Source organism: Pelodiscus sinensis, chromosome Z, assembly GCF_052426305.1.
Source record: "Pelodiscus sinensis isolate ZL-2025 chromosome Z, ASM5242630v1, whole genome shotgun sequence".
In the NCBI taxonomy this organism is placed as follows: domain Eukaryota; kingdom Metazoa; phylum Chordata; order Testudines; family Trionychidae; genus Pelodiscus; species Pelodiscus sinensis.
In genome coordinates, this window is record NC_143085.1 from 16,139,079 (window position 1) to 16,161,767 (window position 22,689).

Sequence of the window (22,689 nt, forward strand, 5' to 3'; positions counted from 1 at the left end):
AAAAATTCTACTGGAGGGAAGAAAGTTTTCAAAGTGGATTTGATCAAATAATATTACTTTAAAGTTCCATTAAATCAATGCTCTAAATTTAACTCCCTTCATAAATGAGCACCTATGCAAGTTCTTGGATCAAAGACATTACCTGATCTTATTCAAAGCATACAGGAAAGTACCCAACGGGTTGTGTTCCAAAAGTTCATTGGTAAGTTGGCTGTTTGGAACCGGGAATGCATTTTCCCATAGAAACAAAAATGGTAGTTAAGTTTCCAGGCTGGCCCACAAACATCTATTTAACCTATAATTGTAGCTGATAATACTGTATATTCGTAATGAAAAATAGTAGAAATAGCTCTTTATTTGGCTTTGAATGCTGGAGCTTGATGAAAGACAGGTTTAATTCAAGGAGGATGAGGAGGTAGGTGGAAATTCTGAAGGGGACTTCTGGGTTTCCCCTGCCTGCCGCTGCTCCTCCCCCATGGGCTGCACCCAGCCTCTACTCAGCAGGAGGCCACAAGCCGTGCCAGCACATGCCAGAGGACTCCGGAGGAGGAGAGGTGGCCATGCAGCCAGTGGCAGGAGAGAAGTGGCAGCTTCCCCTTCAAAGTGTCACTTCTCTCCAGCCACTGGCTTCATGACCACCTCCTGTTCTTCTTGAATCCTCTGGCCAGCAATTGTACAGCTTGCCACCACCTAGGCCTCTGGCCTGCTCCCCCGAGGCGAACTTTTGTTTGTATATGCGGATGTTCGTAAGTCGGATGTTCGTAACTTGGGGAGTGCCTGTAAAGATTTACTAGAAGTTCAAATGGACTATAAAAGAAGCACAAGGCAGTTACTATATATCAAACATTTTCTTTTTCCGATTCATAGTGTGGGAGTATGAATGTATGTAAAATATGGGTTAACTGAAAAGACATTTAACCTCATGAATTCTTATTGGTTAGTCAACTATTCTGTATTCCCCGGGGTGAGTCTGGCAGCCAGTGTGCTCTGGTATCACTCCTGAGGGGCCCCCTGTCATCAGAGGCAGCAGTGTGAGGTGCTAGATGGGAGCTCGGCCACAAGGGGAGACCATTTAAAAATCAGCTTCCCTCGCGGTGGTATCCCAGAAAAGCAATACCATGTCCAAGGAACATGTCTGCTTTTTGGAATAATTTTCGAAAAAGCGGACGCACTCTTTCGCCATCCCTGTAAACCTCATTTTACAAGGAATAAGGGATGTGTCAAAAGAGCACTTTTTTTCTCAAATTTGATGCCATGTAGATGCACCAAATTTCAGAAAAGCCTTTTTCAACAGTAAAGTGGAAAAAGATACGTTTCTTTTTCTGACTTACCATTGCAGTGTAGACCTAGCCATATAGACTGAGACTCATTACTTCGAAAAAAATATCAAGCTAAGATATTTTATACAACCAGCAAAGTATTCAGAGTAATGAAGTTCTACCCCATTTCCTGATTTCACAAGAACATAAAGACAAATGTGATAGAAATGTAGCTGTGTTAGTCTGGTGTAGCTGAAACAAAAAACAGGACTATGTAGCACTTTAAAGACTAACAAGATGGTTTATTAGGTGATGAGCTTTCTGGCCCACGAAAGCTCATCACCTAATAAACCATCTTGTTAGTCTTTAAAGTGCTACACAGTCCTGTTTTTTGATAAAGACAATCGGCCTTCTGCCTCTTAAGTTGCTTACATGCCATGGGATACGGTAAAACCATATGGGCCAAGCTGTACCCTCAGACAGCATTCAAAACTTGCTGATTTCTGTGGGGGTAGCGTAAGAACAGAATTTGGGCTTGGAACAATACATATGATATTGTCTTGACAAGACTAAGTTCTCTTGGGTGGGACTGTTTCCTTAGCTATATTTTATACAAAGCCCAACATAATAGGGTACCAATTATGTCTTACAGCACAAACATAAACTAACCAACGAATAATTAGAATAAAATACAATTGCATTTACTGTGGCATTATATTTCCCTTTGTGCCCCCCCCCAATATTCCTTACCTGCATTCGTCAAGCTAACAAAGGCATCACACTGATACCCTAACTTAAAAAACTAGATTATCTTTCTAGAATGACCTTAGCCAAAAGACCTCTTTTGCATGAGAAAACAAAACTCACTTTTAGTGAATTCAAACACTCATTCTCATTCAAACTGTGCACACAAGATCACCTTGTTATCTGTATCCTTCTTGCCTATTGCTGATTGTAGAGCATGAAGGAGAGCGTCCACTAAGCCATCACACTCTCTTAGTCTTCTGCGAGCTTCTGCTCCATCTGAACTTACATTCCTGACAAAGAAGAAATGCAGAAGAAACATTTAGCACTGTAACCTTTACAATAAAAACCAAAACAACACCACTTTTTTTTTATATTCATGAAGAACCCATTGGATTGACTCTGGGAGTCTTGTTGAGAAAGTCCAACAAACCATAACCTGCAAATTATTAACTGTGAATGAAAACTGGATTTTATAGATGTTACAGAAAGTTTGATCAGTTCATTCTTCTGATTTCTATTGCAGCTGAAACCTCATGGTATTCCTTCTCAACCAAATTCATCTGAAGTAAGAGCACTATCTCAGCCTATGAAGCAGAAGGGTTTCTTGCATGAATTTTATAATCTTAAATCAGAAAGATCATTTGCAAATGATATGCCTAAGGATTTTTCAAAGTTACAGTCATCCCCAAACCAAAGACTCCAGAGTAGCAGCATATTTCCAATGAATCCACAGGAATTTAAAAATAAAAACAGACAAACCTCTTCATGTATATCCTGTTTTTAGTTTGAGACAACAAATTAAGTTTACCACTAATGCAAAGGGCTAAGGTTTATTTAATCTGAACCTAAACATGGAGTATATTTTCACTTTTACTGGCAATAATTTCCACCAACATAAGCCAGAGATTACCTGTAAGACTAAAAAAGGGTATTTTCCATTACATGATCTCATTAGTCAAAAGTAGGGCTGTCAATTAACACACATTATCGCTCCTGTGATTAATGCAGGGCAGAATTAACATATTAAAATGTTTTTAACATGGGTTAATTGCAGGTATTTCTGCTGCACTGCCCCTTTGAGTCCCCAGCTGATCCTGGGCTCCTTGCTGTGTTGCCCCTTTGAAATGCAACTGCTGTGTTTCAACGGGGCAGCACTATCAAAACTTGGGATCAGCTGTGCAGCGCAACCCCTTTGAAATGCTGCCACAGAATTTCAAAGAGGCAGCGCTGCACAGAGCCTGGGGTCAGCTGAGGACTCCAGCTGATCCTGGACTCCCATGGCACTGCCACGATGGTGTTTCAAAGGGGCAGAGCCGCTCAGCTGATGCTGGGCTCCCAAGTGCTGCCTCTTAGAAACACTGTCACAGCATTTCAAAGGGGCAGCGCAACACAGAGCCCAGGGTCACCTGGAGTCGTCTTGTTATTTAACAGCGCGATTAATCGCATGATTAATTTTTTTAATCGCTTGACAGCCCTAGTCAAAAACACATATGATAAAATTGCACAATTGCAAAAATCAAGATTGTGGTTTCTTATGCATATTGCATATGAATAAGAATTTGCTTCCAAAACCAGGTGAAATTAGCATGCAGAAACTTTGTACTAAGGAAAGCAATAGGCTGCACTGTCTGCAGAGCACTGGCCTTTGCTGCCTTTGAATACAACTTCAACACTGAAGTCCTTTCGCCTCTTTTTTATTCTTCTACTGGAACAACCAGCACCTTATTTAAAAGGGAGACTCAGACCCATAATATGTATGGATTGAATTAGCACTTGTCTTCATTGCATTAGCAGCTTGAGTTATAGCATAAGTGTTGCTCCTAACATAACTTCCATCAGCCAACAAAAATGGTTCTAGCTCACATTAAATGGTGTTTTAATGTGTCCTGTACTAAAAGCTGTTCAGCTGGGAGCTCCCTTAACACAAAGCCTGTCCTGCCCCGGACAACTCAAGCACCCTGGAAGAAGCTAACGAGTGACTTAGTGTGGGGGACCCCAGCGATGACCCACATCTGGTAACCACCATAGCGGTCTAGATGAAGCAGCACCAACAGTTCTCACTGAGTGACTACAGCCCTTGCCTGGGACTTTTGGGAGGAAGTGGAGGGAGAGAGGGAGGATACAGAGAAGTGGTAGACAAAACAGCATTACTACAGCAGGGGTGACTACAAGTCACCACAGTTGTTATTGTTAGGAGACATGGTGTAAGCGACCCATTCTGGGCTCTACAGAAATGTCTGTCATATGCTAGAGGTTGGCTTTTAAGTAATGGTGTATACAAATTCCTTGGAGGAAGGGCAGTAGATCTGCCATTCCCTTTCACTCGCGTGCACACACCCACACACCCACCCACTCATCTGGAAGACAGACTTTAATTAATGCTGCTTGCCCAACTGCTTCTGCACATTGCAACCACCATTCCTCTCCTCCCCTCAGCACCCATACGGAGTCCAAGATGGATTCCAAGAGCAGGGAAAAGTTTTTTAACATGCAACACTGACCAATGTAGGTCACGGCTCTGTGTACACAAAGCAGGTATTATTAATAGAAGCTTACAAGCACCAGCGAATGCAGGATTGAGGTGGAACAAGCTACTGTGAGGTGCATAGATTAGAATAATGTGCTTTCCTCACATGGGTCACTAATATGTAAACACATACAAAGGCAGCCTAACTAGGGATGTTAGATATTGGGTAATTGAACAGTCATGTGACTGCATGAAATCTTTTCAGATACACAACTATTCAATAGCCCCCAGAGGTGGGGCCAGCAGCCAGTGAACTCCTGGCCCTTCTTCTGGGGAGCCCCCAGACACTCCACGCTGCTGCCTCTGTAGCTGTATCTGAGGCAGCAGTGCAGGGTGACAGCAGCCCCTGTCCATGGGGAGGTGAGGGGGGGTCCAAGCTGCCCAGGGATAGAGGCTGGTCTGCATCTCCCAGAGCAGCATCTGTCTGCAGTGAACTTATGGGTTAATTATCTAGTCCAGTTTTTCTCAATCTTTTTTATAAAGTACCCCCTTTTTCAAAAAGAAAAAAAAGGTACCCCCAGTGCCTACAGTTTTCAGATGCACACAATTTTTTTTCTAACACTGCAACACATTTGTTTAAACAATTTAATTGTAGCCAGGCAGACAAAATTTTTGGGTGTAAAAAGTACAAAAATAATAAAGCGCTGTAAAATGTAAAACAAAAATTCAGTTTTCTCCAAATTTCAGTTGTGTTGATGTACCCCCCCAGACTTCTCTTGAGTACCCCTAAGCGTACCCGTACCACTGGTTGAGAAACACTGATTTCTAGTCAACTACTTGTTGACAATCCTAAATTTAAACCTTTTAAAAACACTGTCTACTGCACAGCCTACGAGACAATTCACTCAGTGCTTGTGATCCTAGACCAGAGCTAGAAGTCTGCACAGGGACACTGCACAGTTCTGAACATCTACACTATGCTTTTCCATTCCACCATCATCTACAAGCAGCTTGTGCGCTCTTCTTTGGAAAGCGCATCACCACCTTCTCAGGATGACAAACCGCAACTGAAAGGCCACTTCACTGCATTTTGAACCCATTAAGGTGCTTGTGTCCCCAAAACAACAGATCTATGAAGAACAGCAGTTTGCAAAGTTCATTCTTTAGAACTGGCCTTTCCACTGTGCAGATAAACACCACTGATGGAAATGGTGTGCTGTAATTAATTGCTGGGCAAACACTGTCAGCACCTTCAAACACAGATTGTTTCTCTTCTGGGTCTCTCACACTCTTTCAACTAATTGCATGTCTCTGCCAATTTTATATTACAACTATATATTCCAAGCAGTTCAAGAGAATTTAGCTTCCCCATATCCACTAAAATTAAAGGGAATGAAATTGCAAAATGATTCTGCACCATGCGTGAGTACATTTTTTAGAAACCTTGCTCCATGTGATTGTCACTGAAGACAGACATGTACTAATATGAAAAGAAACATAGCCAATGTGACAGCTTCAGGGTCTTTGAATTTCATAACTCCATATTAAAAACATTAGCTCTCAAAAGTCCAAGTTACGGAATCACTGCCCTTTTCTATTTGAACCACACAGCCAATTTTTCTTCAAGTATGAGTACTGCCAACATTATTCAATGTAATTAACAAATTAATCATTTCCCACATCTTTATGGGCACGTTGTGATATTAATTAGATAACTGAAAGGAAACATTTGCTCAGAGACCTTTCAAAATATGAATACACATTCAATTGTAAATTGCATGTTATATAGCACATTAACTCTTTATAGTTAGAATGCAAGTAATGTAGGGACAAATAAATCCTGTTCTCAAACCATAATACACATTTCAGCAGGCAACTGCCAATAAAGGGAAGGAAAAATGTGTGGCAAGGATGATTTTTAATGGGATGTATGGAAAGTAGAATTCTATGTGGTATTTTTTTTCTTCTCTTGTACTCATCCAATACAACTTAAAGCCCAACTGTGAACTCTAACTTTTAAAACTGAAATTAGGATTCAAGTTCTTTATGGTACCTTACAGCAGTTATAAGTATGACGATGATAGATGTTCTGCCTTCCAGTACATTAAAATGGAGCACTACTTGTTAAGCAGAAGGGTGACAGATATACAATGAGAATGGACCACCTGGAGTTGCATGTCCTACTTCGATTCCCCTATTATATATTTTGATTCTTTTTATTTCTAAACTTAAGAAAAACTGACAGAATTGTAATGAAGAAATGATCAGATTATTCCATACAGAATTTCTTGCCTCCCTCATCTTCTCATTATCCATTCAGAAGAGAATTTAAATAGGTCATTTATGAGAACATACTTTCAATAATGTTCACATATTTTGTGGATTTAGCTCTTAACAATTTTAGGGATTTTGTATTTTCCTTTCATTTTTATTTTTCCATTTTAGGATTAATGTAAATGTATACACATGCACAGGCATACATTTTGAAAATATACCAATAAAGAAAAACTCACTGTCCATATCAGAGGTACTTTGTGTATCTTGAGTTAAGGAGCTAAAGTACTGAAATTTAAGCCACAATTGCATTAAAAGTAAATTTTCATATATATCAGATCTGTACATTAGCATGCGAAGAACTAAAATAAAAACACTGATAAGATGGGTGAGGTAAATGTCTTACTAGGCCAGCATCTGTTGGTGAGAAACAAACTTCTGAGTTACACAGAGCTCTACTTCAGAGTGTAGCTTGAATGTTTGGTCATCTCATCTCAACAGTTGGTCCAATACGCTATATTACCTGTCCCTCCCCGCCCCCCTCCACACACCTTCTCTCTCATATCCTAGAATAAAAATAAAATGAAGAGACTCAGATTAGTAGATTATTGATGATGTAAAGAAAATGGATTGAGCATCACCAGATGTCAGAGTTTGAATGTCAGCACTAGCACATAGCAAGGCTGCTACAACTGGCTATATTCCACCTTCCTTTCTGGAGCACTACTGAGAGGACCATCCTCTCTCTAAAACTCACTCATGGAGTTACAGCTGCTTTTGTAGGCTCCTGATGTTTGGGATTATGCCCAGTTGGGTCACTGAGTTTCTGCCCATTATGGCAGTTAGACAGCCAAGCACAATACAGTTGTAGGCATTAAAGAGAGTTTTATTTCAGCTCTGAGCAGACAACCCTGTTTTCTCAGGGGACAGTGCACCAACAGCCTCACAGGCTGACTAAATCCACATAGCCCAGATCCCTTCCTACCCCGAGTGCTGTTTGGGTAGCTCAGGCAGTGCAAACAAAAATGAGCTTGGGGTTCCCCTTTCAAGAGGAATACTTGGATGGCCTTGGCCTAAACATGTGCTCTGGTAATCTCAATATAACATGGGAGTAGACTGCATCCAGTTGTGAGGGTTTTTCAATCCGGTCCTTAGTATTACCAGTCCAGTGGGGCTAAGGCAAATTCCCTGTTTGCTATGGCCCTGTGCCGCTCACCACATTTAGAACCACAGCTCTTTGCTCAAACAAGTTGTGCAACAACCCACCTATACTGCAACTGTATGCTGACATATCTAACGATTTATACCATGTGGATAAAAGTCAAAGGGTAGTCATTTTCTGTTCAGAAGGAAAGCTTCTAAACAGAGCTTCTAAAATTAACTCCTTTCACAAGTGTGATAAAAATGAATGCATCCAACAGACATAAAGAAGCATTTGTAGACTTCTTGGACAAAGGAAGAGGAGTAAGCTTCCCAAGGGCTTAGTGATTACAGATCCAGACATATCTGAACTATGTGAAATATGTGGCAAACAGATTTGTATCAGGTACAGAGTTATGCTTTTCACCGATGACAGCTAACACTTCTAGACACAAACACACCTTTATACATCTAACCAACAGAGAACTGCAGTCTGTGTTCATGGGGTATGAGAGAGGCAACACAATAAAATATGGGGCCAGAATTTTGACTGGGGCATATCTGCATACATCTAAAGTTTGATAGAGCTAGTATGATACACAAGCTGAGCATGGCATCTGGGCTCAGCAGAGGTTTCAGTAAAGTCTGGGATAGTTTTCTTTTGTGGAACTTAGAGCCATAGAGCTCTGTGCCTAATGTGCCTTTTCAAACATTCATGAAGGGGAACATATTGTTACAGATAAAATAAATCTGCCTGACTGTCCAAGTGAATGGGTACCAAAAAAAATGCTTTAGCCTTTTCTATATGCCAGTGAAGACAATCCAGCTACTACATATCTGACTGGCTGCATCCTTGCTCCTGGCATCTCTAGCTGTCAAGAGGAGATTTCGGTCTCTTGTGCTGTTAGCACAGCACCTTTTCACCAGCATGAAAATTGATTTAAAAAATATTTGGGGGAAAACTCCAGTTACTGAAATCTGGCAAGAAGTCTCATTGGCCATGATGTAAGATGTTACTGGAAGAAATCCTATGGGCTGTGCCATACCGGAGCTCAGACTACATGATCTGATGGTCCTTTCTGGCCCTAAGCTATGAATCTCCTTAACCCTTTGATCACAGAGTTTCAACTTCAGAGTTCTGCACAGAGATACTGAACAGACAGTTTGCCCTCAATACTTTGCTCATGTCTCATCCTGCCCAAGGAACTCTGTCTTCTTGTCAATTCCCGTTCTTCTGGTCTTCCCAATAGAAGGCCACAATAATAAAAATAATAGAGAGCTTCAAACAACATTAGACTTTTTAAATATTGATAGCATCTCTTTAAGCCATATTGGAAAAGGCCAATGTTAATCTTAACAAATAAAGATTTCAGTGGTAGCCTCGTTAGTCTGTTTCACTGAAACAACAAGGAGGCTAGTGGCTCCTTACAGATTAAGCTTATTCCATAACAATATGGTTAGTCTTTAATGTGCAATTGAACTCCTTGTTGTTTTAACAGATGAAGATGCTCCTAGGATAATCATAGCCAGGAATACACCCTAATTAATGATTCTGCTAGTATTAGTATAAACGCATGACCAATTTCATGTAAAAGCAACAAAGCGCAGGAACAGTAGTATGCAGAAACTCACACCTGGATCTGACATTTCCCGTTGTCCTCCCTTTCAGCTCAAGGAGAAAGTGACCTGAATATTCTCTCACGCATCTCTAAAGTCTTGTACAGTGATCTGTAGGCAGGACTAATGGAAGAGGATTTATATAGTCATTTAAATATCTGCTTTCCCTAGGAAAGCCAAACAAAGGAACTCTGAGTAAATGTTAAAAAAAGTAAATATCTCCCAGTGTAGAAACTAATTACTGTAATTTAGTGAATATACCCCACACCTGAATATGCCCTGCGGTTTTTTCTATTTGAGTAAAAAAAAATCTTGTATACCCTGCACACGAATATAATCCACGGGGTATACAAGACTTTTCTGTGCCGGGGGTATATTTGCTATGGGTATATGTATGGTGCGGGAGGAGGACGGGGGGTGGGGGGGAGAGGGGATTAGTCACTCACCGCCCCAGGTTCCAGCGCAGCCGCCAGCCTCCAGGTGGGGGAGGAGGAACCACCAGCCTCCTCCAGGCGGGGAAGTGCTCACCGCCCAGTTCCTGCCCAGCTGCAGGAATAGGGAAAGGGATGTGCACTCCCCCGCTCCTTCCTGTGGCTGCGCAGGAACCAGGGGGTGAGCACTCCCCCGCCCAGAGGCTGGATGCTGGCAGCTGCGCAGCCACAGGAGATGGAGAGCTCACCACTTGGTGAGTAAAAAAAATTCTGTATACCCTGCACCCGAGTATACCCTGTGGGGGGGGGGGGGGGGAGAAGGGATGCAGGGTATGTAAAAACTAATATAACCCGCAGGTTATATTCGCTAAATTACGGTTTATTAGTAATCTGGTTTGCTGCCATGAAAGACTATGGAAAAGTGAGGAGGATGTGAGGAATCTAGTAATAAGAATTGCACAGGCTTCTAAATTATATCTAAGTCTCCCTGTAACATTTAAATTTGCCCTAACAGGGTTGATTTTCACTACCTCTGGGCTAGGTGTGCAGCCTCTGCTGTCAAAGCGACACAGAAATCATCCTCAACAACATCATTTTTAAAGCCATTATATGCATGGCATTTAATATGTATTCTTTCAATGCAATAAAATAAATAAATAAATGCAATGATATTTTGAAGAACGGCACCCTCTCCCCCCCATACACACACATTTTATTCTCTCCCAGCAACCTGAAAATTCACAGGGTAAGCAGCATATTTTAGGGTGTTTAAACAGGAACATGTGAAGAAGTTGGGAAAAAAGGGTCACAGAAACACTTATTTGTAGTGATACACAATGCAGATGAGATATCTTTTATTGGCTGAACTTCTGTGGGTGAAGAGGACAAGCATTTGAGCTTCACAGAGCTCTTCTTTGGGTAATCAGATTTAGCTAAAGCTCCTATTTCCAAAATATTCCTAAAAAGTACTATCATTTGTTACCATGGAGCAGTGTTTCCCAATTGTATTTGGCCACGGAACCCTTTTAAACTCAAAAGAATATTGTAGAACCCCTAATAGCAGTCTTATATATGGAGCTGAAAAAGTAGACCACAAGTAAGTAAGGATAATAATAAACAAATGCCAAACAAGGGCATGAGATCAACACAAATGAAAACTGGTTTCAATAAAATTCATAAATGCTTAATATTTATTATTATTATTACTTTAATAACAACATGTTATTGTAATGGAATTTTCTCGCAGAACCCTTATTTTCACTTCGCGGAACTCCAGGGTTCCCTGGAACACCATTTGGGAAACACTGCCATAGAGAACTGGCCAAGATTCATGGGAGCTAAATGTTAAGGAGTAACATACCTCACCACCCTATTTCAGTACTGGTTCAAGCAATTATGAAAAATACTGCGCTTAGAGTGCCTACCGTACCTCTCTGCGTGGAGAGGATATTTTTTGTGAAGCGAAAAGTTAAATTGGTTTTTCTTTTTTGATACACTTCAAGGAATGCTTTGATGTTTGGCATTGGTATGGCATATGGGTCATTCATTTGTTGTGCTTTCTTTAGAACTACCCAGACCTGAACAAGAGCAGGGACAGTGTATAGGTTCTGCCAACACTACACCCAATTTAGGCTACTCTCTCTGCTTCTCTTAATTATTTTCGTTTAAATTAGTCCTGCAAAATTCTTCCTGCTTGACAACTGAGGAAACAATTGTTAGCTTTATTACTTCCACCAGCACAACGTAGGTGGCTAAGGTTCAGACTCAAATGGGAAAGTTGCCATGACTGTTTTGCAAGGCTGTGTTTAATGTATTGCCTGCCCTACCCCTCAGCTCTGAGGTGCAATCCCAGCCGACGGTTCCATCAGATGTTTGCCAAAGATGACCTGTAATTATTAAGAACACATGTAGTAAATCACACTGATTTTTTTCGTATACTTTTATGACAGAATGTCCCAAATGGCAAGTGTTACCTTCAGTACACAACTCATTTCAAGCCAAAGTTGATTTTTCATTTCAGGCAGATGTGATGGATTCCAAATTTCACTCCCCATTGAATCCCAAGCAATTTGACTGAGATTCAGAGAACATGGATCCTAAAAACCCAAATAAAATGAAAAGCAATCTGTGAGGTAAAAGAGGACCTGGTATCCGATAGGGTGAGCAGGACAGAATCAGTCAATAGGAGGTGACATATAGTAGAAAAGTCACAGACATTAAAAAAGGCTGCTCAACAGTAGCAGAAGGGTAGTAAGGTCAGGATCTGAGCAGCCTGAAGTCAGGTGATAATCAGAAACCTGAGAGAAAGCCAAAGCCTAAAGGTAGGAGCAGGAGATTTCTTTTAAAGAGAACACTTGACAGGGGACAGCCACGGACAATTGATCAGGGCAGGAATGGAAGAGTACCATTTCAGCTGCACTATAGCACATAAATACTGGGGTTGCCCTAACCAAAGACAGCTTCAGCAGCAGTGTCTACGAGTGAGGCAAAGACCCTCTAGCTATTCAAAATCTGTACTGTTTTTAATCAATCAGTTGCCAGCAAATGACTGTACAACAGCCAAGTGCTATAACAGGGAGTTTAGTTTGTGCTCTGGAGAAACCAGCATAATGTAGAGAAAGTCAAGAAAGCTTGCAGTTGTCTTCCTTACTTTCAAGTGCAATTCTTTGATATAAGGAGCTCCTAATGAACATACATAAGAACGGCCATACTGGTCAGACCAAAGGTCCATCTCGCCCAGTGTCCTGTCTGCCAACAGTGGCCAGTGCCAGATGCCCCAGAAGGAATGAACAGAACAGATAATCATCACATGATCCCTGCCATCAGTTTCCAGCTACTGACAAACAGAAGCTAGGGACACCATTCCTAAGGATAAAATAGTTGGCAACATGGTTTAGAAATGTTGTCACCACATCTTATGTGGTGGGTACAGAGGCCAGATGGATGAAAGAGAAGGAATGTTTGCCCCATTAAGATATTTGATGGGGTCCTCTTACAAAAGGCTTGAAAGAAAAGAGTCACTACCCCTTTAAGGCAACCTTATCCGAGTCACAGCAAGGGAGGAACAGGAAGATGCACAGTTGGGCTGGGTGGACACCCTCTCAGCTGAGCAGGAGACAGTGGGATATTTATGCCCTGTGTAGTTCCTGCAACACCCTCTTTCACCTTGACTGGCTGGCAGCACCCACCTTTCCAACCTTAGAAGCGGGTAAAGGACTTAGTTACATCATGACCACATATGGGCATGATGCTAGTTGCTTTATGCCTCGGCCAACCTGATGGTGAGGGACAAATTTCTTGCTAGACCCCCCAAAAAATGGGCTGGGGCACTGGTGGGATGGAGCGAGTGAGTTAGGCTATGAATGTCATTGACAACTTATGTACAGCTTGTGGAAGATGCACAGGGCAGGTACTTATTATGGAATGGATAAGGAGATCTGGTCAAATTTATTGGCAAAGGTGTAAAGGAAGCATCTGTTAATGTGCTGCAGAAGGGGGTTCAAGGAGCCTACAATTGGTATGGCAGAAAGTCAACTTCCCTCCTTTCTAGCTCCCTTAGCTTTTACAGGCAGTCCCCGACTTACGCGGATCCGACTTATGTCGGATCCGCACTTACGAACGGGGCTTTTCTCGCCCCAGAGCTCGCAGGCGGCGGGACCGCCCAGAGCGCAGCAGTCCCGCCAGCGCGTCCTCCGGGGCGAGAAAAGCTGCTCCGGGTCTCCCTGGTGTGCTGGGGGGGGACTCCCCAGCACAGCAGGGAGACCCGAGCAAAGCCGCACAGGCGGCGGGACCCCGCTGCCCGTGCGGCTTTGCTCCTTTGCCCCGGAGCAAAGCTGCAGAGGTGGCGGGGGACCCCGCCGCCTGTGTGGCTTTGCTCGGGTCTCCCTGCTGTGCTGGGGGGCACTCCCCCCCAGCACACCAGGGAGACAGGAGCAAAGCCGCAGAGGCAGCGGGACCTCTGCTCCTCCGCGGCTTTGCTAGGGTCTCCCTGGTCTGCTGGAGGGGGAGGGGGCACAGCTAGTGCACTCCCCCCCCCAGCAGACCAGGCTTTTGTTGCGGGACGCCTGGGGTAGAGCAGCTGGGGTGCTGCCGGGTTGGTCCTGCGGGGACCTACCCAGCAGTGCCCCAAATGTTCTGTCCCAGGAGTCCAGATTCAGCCGCTGTTGAAACTGATCAGCGGCTGATTCCTGGAAGCCGGGGGCAGAGCAACTCTGCCTCGGGCTTCCTGTAGTCAGCCGCTGATCAGTTTCAGCAGCGGCTGAATCTGGAGCCAGTTCCGACTTACATACAAATTCAACTTAAGAACAAACCTACAGTCCCTATCTTGTACGTAACCCGGGGACTGCCTGTATATAATGAGAAAGTGGTAGGGTTCCAGCACCAGGATGACTAGGATCAGACTTGAAAGAGGGAATTCTGGCAGCAGCCCCCCACACACATGGAAAGAATTCTGGAAGTAAGACAACCTGAAGAGTACAATTTATTTGCTAGATACTCCCGCATAGTTTTGAAAATAATAAAGCTGCATCTTAATTTAAATCACATCCATTACCTCCTGTCCTTCCAGCACAGCTGGACAAAGTTCAATTGCAGCTGTGAGGTTTGCCCTTTGCTATTTGGGGCATTCAGCACATAAAACTCCATGTACTATTTTTGTAAAATACTTGCTGATTACCTTTAATATGACCTATTTGTGGAAACCTCATTTTGCACTTCTGAAACACTGAGTTGCTCCAAAACATGCTACAAGAGAATGCTTGAATGGCTGCCAGCTGCTGATCCTCAAAATTATTATTCCATTTTTTTCTCGGAGAGAAGGTGAAGAGACTCAGCTTTTTCTACTATGTGCAGCTATTAAAATGTGTAAAGAATCTCTGAATTACTTTGTGTAAAAATAGCAAGCTTCTTTATTCATTAGGTTTACAGAACAACATAAGCTACTTTCTACATCAACCCCATTCCAAAAGGTATTAGCATTGGCGAATTTTCTTGTGAACTCACTTTCCATCAGACCACAGTGAGATACATTTTCTAATTCCCTTCATTTAGTGCCAAGAGACAAGGGACCCATATTCCTTACTAAGGAAATGACAAAAGGCAATAAGCAAGTGTACAACTTTAATTTATAGCTTTTACTTGGTTGTAAAGCACTATAGTTGCATGTAACTAGGCTATGTCTCTGCTGCTAAAATCTAAGCATAATTTATTTATATTACAAGCTAAACATCAGGAACTGTCAGACAGAAATCTTAACAGCCCTTCACTAGCAGGAATTAAACACTCTACTCATCATATGGGCCCCAGCCATATGCTATGATACTGTATGGCACCAGTAAGCTGCCTTCACTTTCCTCTTTATTATGCTTTCTTAGGATCCTAAATGTTGTTTGAATCTGAGCTCTAAAGATAAACCTCATCCCCTTTCCAGTTTGTTCAGTGTTCATTGTCCCTAAAGAGAAAGTTGCCTGGAAAAGTTGTCTCAATGTCGTCAATTCAATTTTCCTCACTTTTTGAAGTTATTTCCCCGAGGAAAGTTCAGCTCAAAATGCACCTGCTTCTCAGCAAAGTCTGACACACAGATTTTAAACTCCATTTTCTACTACACTGACAGAGACACAAGGTCAGGCAACCAGCCAGTGCCCCAGAGCCAGCAGCATGTGTGAAGATATTGAAATGTGGCCTCTAGAGGTGGTGATGGGACAACAATAATTCAGAAGCACTATGTGTCTGTCGTTCACTCGTATATATGACTGCATTGATATGCTTTGAAAGAGGCCCTGTGCAGTCTTCCTGAACTAAAAGGATTCCAGATGAAATATGACATCATAGTGCTGCAGAGGAACGGGGCGATAAATAGGAGCCAGAAGTATTGGTGGATGCCTAGCAACGTGGACTGAGCCCATTCTGTGCTCCCAAAAGAAGCAGGCCCTTGGGCAGAAGGAGTTGTGCTGGGGCAGCCAGCCCTCAGGGCCTCACCCTCTCCAGCCAGCCCTTTGTACCTCCCAAGGTTCCAGCGATGATTTAAAGGGCCTGAAGATCCAGTCGCTGCCACAGTAGCAATGGTGGCCAGGAGCCATGGTGCAACTGCTCCCTTTGCTCTCCCTCAACAGGCCTGGGGTGATAAACGGAGAGCATCTTCTGTCAGGATCAAGGGGCATCTTGGACCCTTTCCAACCCCTTACAGGGCAGTTAGAGAACGATGTTTCTCTGTAGAAAACAGATCATTTACTTTTACCCTGTTTCGAAGCACACATAGCCAGCTCTCTCCAATCTAAGGTTTATGCTTTGTTGCTTTTCCACTTCTGTCAGTCTGAGTTGAATGCTGCCTTAGGAAGGTTAGAAGGCAGATAGAAGAAATATAATGTTACTGTTAGCATGCTTGCAGGACTGGGAGACCCAAGCCTTAACACTAATTCTACTTTTCTTTGGAGAAAAATCATTGCACACTAATCCTTATTAACAGGCAAGTAGGGTAGAAGAGATGCATTTTTGTTCCTCCTTCCTTTGATTTCAACATTTGCAGACATCAGGATCAGGCAAAAATAACAAAATGGGATCATCTGGGTGACTGAGGATAGTCCCCGATCGCCAGAAATGGGAGCGTTACATGCTCAGCCTCTGGCAAGATGAACTTCCTGTGACATTCTATCACCGTGCCTCATAGCTGGCAAATGCAGCAAAATTGCCAAACTCCAGAGAGCAGCTTCCAGTTTTCCTTGATTTGAAATCACAGTGAGGCAATACTGGAGATGTATGTGTGTATGTTTGCATATGAGAAATGATGTGATCCTGGAAGAATCCTTCCCTCCCTCCACAAAAATAAGATGACTGAACTAGTTAGGAAAAACTTAAATAACAAATAGTCTGGTACACCTTAAAGGCTAACAAAACATATAGATGGTATCGTGAGTTTTTGTGGGCACAACCCACTTCTTCAGATGACAGGAGTATTAGAAGTCCAGAACCAGGAAATAAATAAGGAAAGGGGGCAGGGGGAAAGGAGGAAAAAAAGAAAGAAAGGAGAGGAGAGGAAAAAAGAGAGACAGTGAATAGATGCAAAAGTGGCGAAGAGTCCTGTGGCACCTTATAGACTAACTCAAGTGTAGGAGCATAAGCTTTCGTGGGCAAAGACCCACTTCGTAACATGCATCTGACGAAGTGGGTCTTTGCCCATGAAAGCTTATGCTCCTACACTTCAGTTAGGGTATGTCTACACTACAAAGTTAATTCGAACTAACGGATGTTAGTTCGAATTAACTTTGATAGGCGCTACACTAGCGCTCCGCAAGTTCGAACTTAATTCGAACTAGCGGAGCGCTTAGTTCGAACTAGGTAAACTTCATTCTACGAGGACTAAGCCTAGTTTGAACTTACTAGTTTGAATTAAGGGGTGTGTAGCTCCTTAATTCGAACTAGTGGGAGGCTAGCCCTCCCCAGCTTTCCCTGGTGGCCACTCTGGCCAACACCAGGGAAACTCTATTGCCCCCCTTCCGGCCCCGGAGCCCTTAAAGGGGCACGGGCTGGCTACGGTGCCCGTGCCAGGTGCAAGCCTGCCAGCACCCAGCCAGCAGACCCTGCACCTGATACAGCTCGAGCCAGCCACCCGATGCCCCCCAGCCCACCCCCTCTTCCCGGGACCAGGCTGGCGGCTCCGGGAGCTTGCCCAGGACCGCAAGAGGCGGGCACCTGCCTGGTCCAGTGCAGACATCGTGGACCTCATCCACGACCTCCGCACTAGGCACAGGAAAGTGGCCGTCTAGGGCAGGAGAGCTGCTAGGCTGGCCACCCAGGAGCAGGTTTGCATGAAAATCAAGGTGGTCCATTGAGACCCCCGAACCTGAGCCCTGAGCTTACAATGGCTGTACTGGGTCAGACCAAAGGTCCATCTAGCCCAGTAGCCTGTCTGCCGACAGCGGCCAACCCTAGGGACCCTGGAGGGGATGGACCAAAGACAGTGACCAAGCCATTTGTCTCGTGCCATCCCTCTCCAGCCTTCCACAAACTTCGCGCAGGGACACCACTCCTACCCCCTGGCTAATACCACTCCATGGACCCAACCTCCATGAATTGATCTCACTTCTCTTTAAACTCTGTTCTAGTTCTAGCCTTCACAGCCTCCTGCAGCAAGGAGTTCCACAGGTTGACTATTTGCTTTGTGAGGAAGAACTTTCTGTTATTAGTTTGAAGCCTGCTACCCATTCATTTCATTTGGTGTCCTCTAGTCCTTCTATTACGGGAACTAATGAAGAACTTTTCTGCATGCACCCTCTCCACCCCACTCGTGCTTTTATAGACCTCTATCATATCCCCCCTCCATTTCCTCTTTTCTAAGCTGAAAAGTCCCAGTCTCTTTAGCCTCTCTTCATATGGGACCTGTTCCAAACCCCTCATCATTGTAGTTGCCCTCCCCTCTCCCAGCCTCTCTCTTCCCCTCTCCCACCTCCTTTTCCCAGTCTCCCTCAGTTTTGTTCAATAAAGAGAGATTCTATTTTTGAACACAATTGTCCTTTATTTTGTACATCAGGAAAGGGGCTAGGGAGGGGTAAGTGGAAGGAGGTGAGGGAGGAATGGGGTACGCGCCCCCGATGGGGAGGACTGGGCTGGCTCTGCGGGCTTCTGGGGGTGGAACCTCTCCTGCAGCCCCCCAATTACCCCCTCTCCCCAGATGGCAGCCTGTGGCAAGTGCAGCCGGTCTGATGGCTGAGTGCTGTGATGTGCCCAGTGTGGGTACTCCGGGCAATCCAAGCCAAGACTGCTTTGCAAGTGGGGCAGCCCTGAGGACTGTCTGTCCGGGGTGGGGGTCGGGTCCCTTTAAGCTCAGCCCTCCGCTAGCCTGAGACAGCAGCTCTACGCTCTAAGTCCTCATCTGATGCTCTGCCGGCACTGCTTCCAGCCATCCTTAACCCCAGTTCAGGGTCCACTCTGTGTGGACATGCTAGTTCGAATTAGCAAAACGCTAATTCGAACTAGTTTTTTAGTCTGGATGCGTTAGTTCGAATTAGCTTAGTTAGTTCGAATTAGCACTGTAGTGTAGACATACCCTTAGTCTATAAGGTGCCACAGGACTCCTCGCTGCTTTTGCAGATTCAGACTAACACGGCTACCTCTCTGATACTTGACAGTGAATAGATGGTTCATATACCGGTAGTTACAAGAGGCTAAGAACTATTAGCACCTTGATTGATTGGTTGGTTGGTTAAGTCATTAGGATGTGGTTAGGATAGCCACATTACAGATCTGGCCCCTAGTAAACACATACCTTCAGTAGGCAGCAAAAGGCCAAGTTATTCAATGGGTCTCAAAGGAACAGGAGAACCCGCACTACAGCCTACTTTCCAAAATGGCTACATATGAGTATTCCCATACTGGAAACCTTAAGTTGAGCACTTGATCCCAATTCCTCATTACACTATGATACCTGTATAGATCAGGCTTTTCCACTAGTGGGAATGGTCTTGTTACTCCTCCAACAGAGAAATTTGCACAAGGCCTTCTGTTTGCACAGATGGAAAAAGAAGAACTAACTTTTTCTTGTTCATTAGTGCCACTATGACTTGGTAACTAGTGATCTCTGAACAGAGCTTTTCTATAGGGTCACATTATAAAATGTCAAGCTGGACCCATTCCCATCCACAGAAGCCTAGAGAACACCACAGAGCTTAGTAGCTCTATACCAGGGGTCAGCAACCTACAGCATGCATGCCATAAGTGGCATGTGAGCCCTCCTGCCAGATCCGGCGGTCCAGGAATACCAGACCCCTGGCTCCTCGTGTTGCCATTTCCCTTCCCCTGGCTGGGACAGGCTCACGCTAGCACAGCACAGCAGCAACGGTCTCCCTACCCAACTCGAGAACACAGGCGCTCTGCGCATCTGCCAGAAACATGGTGGTGCACGGTTTCGGGAGCACTTTTCGAGTCTCTGCCATTCACTGCAGCTGCCCCACCACCGTGTGCCTCACAGCCTCCTCCCTCCCCCTGCGAGACTGCCTCTGCTACACAAGGCCCTGGTCTGGTCACACTGCCTCCTCCTCCTCCATCTCAAGATGGCTGCTTGTTGTTACAGTGGATCCAACCAAAATCCCAGCAGAGCCACTCCCAGACCTCAGAACTCTTAGAGCTGCTGCTTCAGCCCCAGGAGGGGCTGCGTGGAGTCCGGCTGGGGCGCTGCAAGGTGGAGTGCACTCAGGCTTGGCAACTGCGCTCCATGTACTGCCACTTTCTCTCCACCTGTCCCTCCCCACCCTGCTGGGGGAGCAGCAGCATATGGAGCTGCTCACTCTGCTGCGAGCCAGGTCTGGCAGGGAAGGTCAGGGCTTACTTCACATACCCCCACATGCCCTGCAAGCAGCAAGCTAGAGCTTTAGCCTTATAGCTGTGTGGGCTCCCCGCTTCGTGGAGGAGGGGGATGCTGAGCTCTCTCCTCCTCCCCATCCCACTGGGGGAATGGCAGCACGTTGTCTGGAAGCTTTTCCCTGCTGATGAAAGGGGGTGCGAAGCCAAGCAAGTGTCCCCACTCATGCCCAGACCCCTGTACCCCAATCCCCCTTACTCACTCCCCTCCCCCCAGCAAGACCCTACACTCCCAGCTTGTTCCGACATCCTCCACTGCTCCTGCTCCCTCTATCCCTTCCCTCCAGAGTGTCTACCTCTCCCCCTAGCTTAGTGTCATCAGCAAACTTGCTGATGGTGCAATCCATCCCCTCATCCAGGTCATTAATAAAGATGTTGAACAAAACCGTTCCCAGAACCAATCCTTCGGGCACTCCGCTAGAAACCGACCGCCATCATGACATCGAGTTGAATCCTGCAAAGTGCATAATGCCCGTGGCACTTGCTGATAATGCACACAGCCCTGCCAGGAGATCGCAGGCAGCCCAAAGGAGGGCGAGTGGTGGGATGGCTCGTTTGGGTGTGGGGGGAGGGAAGCAACTTTAATATCCAGAAGGGGTCAGTTAGAGCCCGGCTGTATGAAGATGTTGAGAGGCTGTGATAGCTGGAGGCTTCTCCCAGCCACAATTAACAAGGCTAGATCCCAGCCAGCATCAGCCACATTTGGGTCTGTCCTGGATACTTACTGGTACCCTAGTCTAGGGGAAGTTGCTGATTCTCTGCCCCACTGCAGCCTCTCCCCTATGGACTTTTCCTTGATGGTGCTGCAGGTGCCCACATGCTTTATCCTCTAGGATCTCGTAGTCACAGTTTATGTGACATGCTTAACAGAAGAGTCCAGCAAATGCCTATGATCAGGCGCTACTAAAAGCTAATTTATCAGTGGGCCCAACTGAGGTTCTGGGGGAACCAATTTCAATATATAAACAATCAAGATATTTAAGTTAGGAAAGCAGTAGTATCCGTGCAAAATTTAGTGTTTCTAGTACATACCATTTTGGAGTTCTTTCAGGACAAACAAACAAACTCTTGGAAATATTTATAAGATGAAATTTGATAAACTAACATGAGAGAGTTAAAACGCTTAATCTGTTTAACAATTCAAAATGAAACTGTTATCCCTAGCTGCTACCACTTCAGGAAATACGGTCACCATAGCCAGCTTGCCCCTGCCCCCTCCTCCTTCTGGCACACAGATGGAAATGGAAGTGAGTAAGTTAAATCTTGGCATGCCACTTCTGAAAGGTTGCCGACCCCTGCTCTATATAGTTTCCACACCAAAACAAAGTAGTAAAGGAAAAAATTAAAGCAATCATATTGGGTTCACAGACTGTATTCTGTATTACCACTTCTGATACACTCATTGGGCCAAACAGTATTGAATTAATTCTGCTGGGAAATTTGCGTGTACCAGAACAAGTTCCCGCTTCAAGAAAAGCATATTAACTACCACATATTAAATATATATATGGAACAAAATATGTCCACAACATAGTGACTTAGGATGTTCTAAAGAGCCCACTCTTTCCCAGCACCATCTGAAACAGTGTACACACCTCCACACACACTCATATTCTCTTGTGTATTTTGATTCCAAAGGATAGGGCTATTAATATTTACCTACTTGGGTGCTTATGAAGCCACCATCACCATAGTATCCTAATGCCTCAGTCTTTAATGTGAACTAGTACTTCCCAATTTCTCCCCATTTTACAGACGAACTGAGGTAGAGACATTATATGGTTTGCCCTGGCTCAGATACAATGTTTTTTGTGGAGTATAATTGAGCCTGGATCTTCCACAGCCCAGGTTAGTGCTTTTACCACTGGATTGTCCTTCCTTCATAACTTCACAGTCAACAGTCATTCTGTGCAAGACTGTTTTGTAGAGAATTAATTTATTGGTTCAAGTCAAGTAGTCTGAGTCGGTGTCCATGTACTTGTACTTCTATGGACAGTTTTGAACCTTTGGGCTGTTTGTGAGTAGAAGTCCCTGTGTAGTAGAAGAACTGACAGGAAAAGCTGCAGATGGTAACCTGGAAAAGTAGCATTTTCATCTGTTTATTATGAAAGCGAACTACTTGAAATATTGGTTAACAGTAGGTCATTTTAGCACAAGTTCCAGGCTATAATATTAGCAATTTAGGAACTACATTTTACTCTCTTCCCCTTCAAAACTGAAAATAATCCTCATAGGGCAAGAGAGACTGAATGGTAATTTAATGGAGGGAAATGGTAATTAAGCACAGTATTAATTTATTTTTTAAGCAGTTAAAAGCTTTGACGCTTCTATAGGACTCAGAGTCATGATATATAACTGTATAGGAAATGAAAAGTAAGTCTGATTGTAACAGCAGTTTCTCACC

General features: G+C 44.3%; 1 protein-coding gene across 11 annotated transcripts in view; it reads right to left on the minus strand.

Moving 5' to 3' along the window:
* ARVCF (ARVCF delta catenin family member) overlaps positions 1-22,689 on the minus strand; it is a 603,575-nt gene that overhangs the window by 78,268 nt on the left and 502,618 nt on the right. For all 11 annotated transcript variants that reach the window (XM_089775246.1, XM_075898325.2, XM_075898321.2 and 8 more), the window contains one exon: positions 2,179-2,296. In XM_089775246.1, coding sequence (XP_089631372.1) covers positions 2,179-2,296 — 118 coding nt within the window. The remainder of the gene's footprint in view (positions 1-2,178; positions 2,297-22,689) is intronic.